General features: G+C 43.8%; 1 protein-coding gene across 1 annotated transcript; it reads left to right on the top strand.

Moving 5' to 3' along the window:
* Nucleotides 1-1,133: 1,133 nt before the first annotated feature.
* On the top strand, nt 1,134-5,879 carry RPL4 (ribosomal protein L4; the record flags this gene model as incomplete). The annotated part of the gene is made up of 9 exons (XM_009709359.1): nt 1,134-1,322; nt 2,176-2,282; nt 2,724-2,862; nt 3,607-3,731; nt 4,110-4,239; nt 4,679-4,835; nt 5,026-5,109; nt 5,542-5,662; nt 5,748-5,879. Coding segments are annotated over 9 exons (1,181 nt in total), but the record flags the coding sequence as incomplete, so codon positions are not given.
* Nucleotides 5,880-6,079: the final 200 nt, after the last annotated feature.

The following is a 6,079-nucleotide window of genomic DNA, read 5'->3' as shown; positions in this document are numbered from 1 at the left end:
AAGTCACCCTTTCCTCGGGCAGCGTGGGAGATGGGGCCCGCATCGCCTTCTGACGGGGCCGTTTTATTTTTCTCACGTATTTTTCTAAAGCCAAACAAAACCCCACGGAAGCTTTTGCGCCCACGTAGAGTGAAAGGAACCCTTTCTGTAAAAACTTTTTTTTTTTCACCCTCTCTTTGTTATTTTGAAAGGGGCTTTAAGAGGCCTTCGTCTGGAACCAGGTTGCAAATGCGATTCAGCTTGTGTTCTGGGTCCTTCACCCTGATGGAGTGTGTTGCTTGGTTGCGTTGGGCTCTGCCCTAGCTCCAGGGATGGGTGCCTTGCTGGGAACCAGCGTTAGGTACACAGATAGTACTTTCATTACTGTTAACTGGTTAGGTTTGAGGGGGTTTCAGTATTTTTAATAGCTCTAAAATGAATTGTGAGTGGGAAAGGGAAGGAAAGTGCTTTGCCTGTACTATTGGCATGAGCTATCAATTAATAACAAATCTAGGATAATGCTAAAAGATTTCTTTTTTTAGAGGGTGCCGTTCAGACCGGCAAGCTATTATTGGATGTGTTTTCAGCTTTTTGAAAGGAAGCTGGTGCTAGTAGCAGTTTATTTTCTCACCTCACAGATTTTGAGGCAGCAGGGATTGTTCAGAGGGCCCAGACTTTGCAAAAAGTCCACTCTGACGCTAAGTGGTTGCTTGTAGTCATTGTGAGTCTCTGTGTTGTATTAAAGAAGCTGGTTACAGCATTTCAACTGTTAAACATAATCTAAATAACGAGCTTTTAGTTAACTGAATAAACACAGGTGGGATTTATGTAGGCTTTTTTAATAGCAGATGGGAAGTAGTTTAGAAGGTGTTACTAAAGAGCCCAGAGATTCAATTCTAGATTAATTTGACCCAGATTACTTGGAAATCTATTGAATTTCAAACCTCAGGTATAGTTTTCTGAATGTGGATTGTTCTGTGGAGCACTGCTTTAAGTGAAAATTATTGCTATGATGATGTAATTTGCGTCTTATCCAGTGTTCAGTGACAGTTGCCTGCTGTCAGCCTGCTGGCACTGTTGAACTGAAGACCCCTTCATTCTGAGCAATATTTGATGAATTTGAATGTTAGCAATTTACTTTACTTGTACTGAAGAGTTTTTCCTTTTTCAGGCTTGCGCTCGACCGTTAATATCTGTCTACTCTGAGAAAGGGGAAGCATCAGGCAAAAATGTCACCTTGCCCGCTGTGTTCAAGGCTCCCATTCGCCCTGACGTCGTGAACTTCGTTCACACCAATTTGCGCAAGAACAACAGGCAGCCGTATGCTGTCAGTGAACTTGCAGGTATGGTGAGACCGCAAAATGGACAGAAATGCTTGTATTAGTCTTTGGCTTTAATATAGGCGGGTTAAAATTGAAACAAATTTAGAACTGAGATAAGAGAAGCAAGGTTCAGTGGCATTCTGTATAGAAGGCGAGGCAACTGTTCTGTTTGTTAACAATCTGATTTTAAATTGTATGAAATAGAACTTTTTTATTATTCTGAAGGTGTTGTAAAAGTTTTGGAGTACTCTGGAGTCTTATCTGAAATGTATGTTGCTGAAAGCATTGTGGCTCCTGGGTCCTCGAGTGGAATCTACATTCTTTGCAAGAAAAACACAAAATGTCTGAAAATGTATCGGGTGCAAAACTGATGAAAAACCGTGCTTTGTAATCCCTGCTCCATGTTGACCACGTGAGACTTACCTGAGGCACTTGCCAAGAAGAAACCTGTGCAAATGGGCCTTTATTAGAGTTGCTTTGGAAGCTTGTAGGTGCAGATAGCTTCTGCTTCCCGAGAAACCTGTGCTAGAAAGAGGCATTTTCAAATGTATTTCTGATGGTGTTTCACAGGAACATTTTAACCTGCTAGGAACAGCAGTGCCAGTTCAGACCTCCAAATTGAGGATCAAGCTTAGAAATGAGTGTGTTAATGTAGTCGATTCTGACGTAAGCAGATGTTTAATGGGGTAAGAGTTAGTTTCCCTGATCAGGATGTGGTTTGCTGAAATGATGAGATTCCACTTCATTGGTCCGTGTTTCTGAAACACATGATAACAGTGGAAGTTCTGATTGGTGGTCCTGAATTCGGCGTATTTGTGACTTTGGGAAAATTGCAGTGTTGTCACTATCTGAATTGAAATCTTTTCTGTTCCAGGTCATCAGACCAGTGCCGAATCTTGGGGTACTGGCAGAGCTGTTGCTCGTATTCCTCGGGTACGAGGTGGTGGAACTCACCGCTCCGGCCAGGGTGCCTTTGGAAATGTATCCTTTCATTGCTGCCGCTTGCATCGGGTGTGCTGAACTCCTCGAGCAGAAAAATTATTTTTAAGTATCTAAATGTGAGGTGGAATCGTCTACTTGAGGTAATGGCTACCTACAGTGATCTCGGCCACCAAGTTTGAGAAATTTGTAATGTGATTAGAAACTTCTGATTGCAAATTCAGATTTGCTTTAAGGAACAGCAGCTTTCATTGTTTTCCCCCCATTCACACCCCGGAAAAGCGGTGGATATCTTGAATGTCGTGATGTGTACTGTCTTGCTGTGATGTCGTAATTTGCGTCTTACTCTGTGCTCAGTGACAGTTGCCTGCTGTCAGTGTGCTGGTACAGATGGTTGACGAACAGTTAACGCTGAGCAAGGATTAAAGGGTCACACTAGAAGAAGCAGCTTCAAAAAAGTTGTTCTTAACTGTCGATGCATAGATGTGTCGCGGAGGTCGCATGTTTGCCCCAACCAAGACTTGGCGACGCTGGCACCGTAGAGTGAACACAACTCAAAAGCGTTACGCCATCTGTTCCGCTCTGGCAGCGTCCGCTCTCCCAGCACTGGTCATGTCCAAAGGTGGGAATTGGGTCTCTGGAAATGTTTGCCCACAGTTTTACGTTGCCTGAGCAGTATCGGTTACTATGTGTTTGCCCCAACCAAGACTTGGCGACGCTGGCACCGTAGAGTGAACACAACTCAAAAGCGTTACGCCATCTGTTCCGCTCTGGCAGCGTCCGCTCTCCCAGCACTGGTCATGTCCAAAGGTGGGAATTTCTGGAAATGTTTGCCCACAGTTTTATGTTGCCTGAGCAGTATCAGTTACTATGTGGTTACTGCAGATGTTTCTTGTGGATAACTAAATTCTCTTTTTTAAAGAGTTCAAGGGGCAGCCCATTCTTCAGTGGGGAGGTATTTTTATTGTGTACAATGCGGGAAGGTACTTTGCAGTTACACGGTGTTGGAAGTTAGGTGATGCTGAGGTGCTTTTGTGTGTGTTGCTGACACGAATCTTGTCTGTGCAACTCATTGAAACTGAAATTGAATTTTGAATCACATGGCAGTTCAGTTTGATTTCTGCCCGTGGAAGCCAAAGATTTGCTTAGTATTTACTCGGGTACGGAAAGTACGGTCTGAGGCAGGACCCGTAAGACTCCACTGAAATGTCACTGCTGTAGTTACTATGCCTGAATATTAGATCATGAATTTAATTTCCACTGTTTATAATTTTGTATCACTTGGGAATATGGAAGGCGATAATCTTGAGGAGTGGGTACAGCCAAGATCAGTGGGTGACTTAGGGTCTTGTAACATCCTCGCTAGGCCACCGCATTGAGGAGATTCCAGAACTTCCTCTGGTTGTTGAGGACAAAGTTGAGAGTTACAAGAAAACCAAGGAAGCTGTTCTCCTTCTCAAGAAGCTTAAAGCTTGGAATGACATCAAAAAGGTGAGTTGAGAAGGTATGCTCTGAAGAGTGAACCCCAGATGATTTGACTCGTGCCATTGTTACAGTAGGAGCCCCAAATAGTTCTCTTTTGATGCTGCTAGAAATCCCTGGGTAACAAAACTACAAGAAACTGTAAAAAAGAGTTTAGCAAAGTAAATTTCTTACGTGCTTTACTCTGTATTTAGTTTTCTTTATTTTGGTGTTGCTTAACGTTAATAGCTTTCTTTTTTTTCGACTCTTAAGAATGATGAACTTCTCACTGGTCCGTGTTTCAGAGAAGCAGTGATGATTGTGAAGTTCTGACTAAAGCAGATTTATTGTGTCTTCCTAGTGGGGTTTGGGCTATCGTGAATATCCACAAGTTCCATTTTTATGCAGGTTTATGCCTCCCAGCGTATGCGGGCTGGAAAGGGTAAAATGAGGAATCGCCGTCGCATCCAGCGTAGGGGACCCTGCATCATCTACAACGAGGACAACGGTATCATTAGAGCTTTCCGGAATATCCCAGGTAACTTTAACTTGGGGCATGCTTCCCCTTTTGGTGGGAGGCTGCCTAGAATGATGAGATTCCACTTCATCGGTCCGTGTTTCTGAAACACATGATTTTGTGGAAGTTCTGACTTGCTGAAGTAGCTAATATGTTCTTTCTCAGCATCTGTTTCGGTGACATCGAGGGTGTCTGTGACAAATGTTACAGCTGTTACCAATCCTAAACTGCTTTTGAAGCAGTTTAAAATGAAGCTGTCAAGTTTGTAGCTGGGAAAAGGCTGATGATTATTTTAAAAAATTTAATAGGTTTTCATATGTAGGTGTATGTAACTCTGTAGGGTAGGAGCTAAGGACCCCTGATCTGTTTTGGCTTGCTTTCTTGTCTGTTTATTGCTTAGTCTTGCCTTCCTTGATTTTAATTACAAATTAAAGGGATTGTTTTGTCTGTTTTTCTATAGGAATCACTCTTCTTGATGTGAACAAGCTGAACCTGCTGCGACTCGCTCCCGGCGGCCATGTTGGGCGTTTCTGCATTTGGACGGAAAGTGCCTTCCGCAAGCTGGATGATCTGTACGGCACCTGGCGCAAAGCTGCTACGCTGAAGAGCGACTACAAGTAAGCACGGCCCGCAGCGGCCGCGACCGAAGGGAGTCAGACAGGCCTGGGAGAACAACCCCTTAGCGTCCCGGGTTCTCCTGTTTGGAGGTGGAAAATGAATACCAGTACTTTTTCCTAAATGCCGGTTTTCATTGAACTAGCCACGTTCTTATCACCCAGCTTACGCTGTGAACGTTTTCTTTCGCAGCCTGCCGATGCATAAGATGACCAATACGGACATTGGAAGAATCATGAGAAGCCAGGAAATCCAGAAGGCGCTGCGTGCTCCAAAGTAATAATTTTTATCTAATCTTTATCTAATTTTTATCCTTTTATCTATCTGGTCTGTGGAGGAAACCAACCACAGGACCCTTTGAACGCTTGCAGGGTATGGCACAAATTCCCCGTCCTGCAGCAGTACCACAGTCAGCTGTAATCATTTTTATTATTTATATCTGAAATAATTTTATCTTGAGAGAAAAAAATCAAGAGATGGTTTTTAATGCAAAGTGCAGTCTCTTGAGTAATTGCCAAGTGCAAGGCTTTGTAGTGAGGTCAGAAATCTCTCTGTGTTGGGATATCGGATAGGGCGAGGATTTCTTTTGTTTCTCAGTATAAACTACTGAGAAATAATAATAATTATTACAGTTCCTCGAATTTCAGGGAAGATTTAGCAGAACTTGAATGGTAAAATGAGATTGTGATCCATGCCTCTTCTTTTCAGGAAAAAGATTCGCCGTAGAGTCCTGAAGAAGAATCCTCTGAAGAATCTGAGAATCATGATCAAGTTGAACCCGTACGCCAAAACGATGCGACGCAACACCATTCTGCGCCACGCGCAAAACGTGAGTCGGCACGGAAGGCGGTAACAGGTGACATAGGGTCGAGTACGTCAAGGTTATATGCTGATGATCTTTTTGTCTTTTTTAGCATAAACTTAAGGAGGAGAAGAAAGCAAAGGCCAAGGCCAAGCTTGCGGCCAAGGCCCCGGCTGAGCCCAGGGCGGAGACCGCAGCCAGGAGTGCCAAGGCCCCTGGGAAGGCCAAGGCTGAAGCGTAAGGCCCGTGCAGTCTGTAATCCATCTAAATTCAGAGAACTGTACCGAGGAAGTACAACTAATAAAGTCTGTTGGAACAGGGAAATGCTGTCGTAGTTTTCTGACGCGTTTGTGAATTTTTGGGCAGGTTTTGAAGTGGAAACTCGTGAAGGAAGAGTAAAAGAAGCGGGGTGGGCTCTCTAAAGCCCCCTGGAGCTTTGCAGCC

The sequence above is a fragment of the Cariama cristata genome, unplaced genomic scaffold (genome assembly GCF_000690535.1).
Source record: "Cariama cristata isolate BGI_N322 unplaced genomic scaffold, ASM69053v1 scaffold8201, whole genome shotgun sequence".
Classification (NCBI taxonomy): Eukaryota; Metazoa; Chordata; class Aves; order Cariamiformes; family Cariamidae; genus Cariama; species Cariama cristata.
This window is presented reverse-complemented; position numbering and strand designations above follow the sequence as displayed.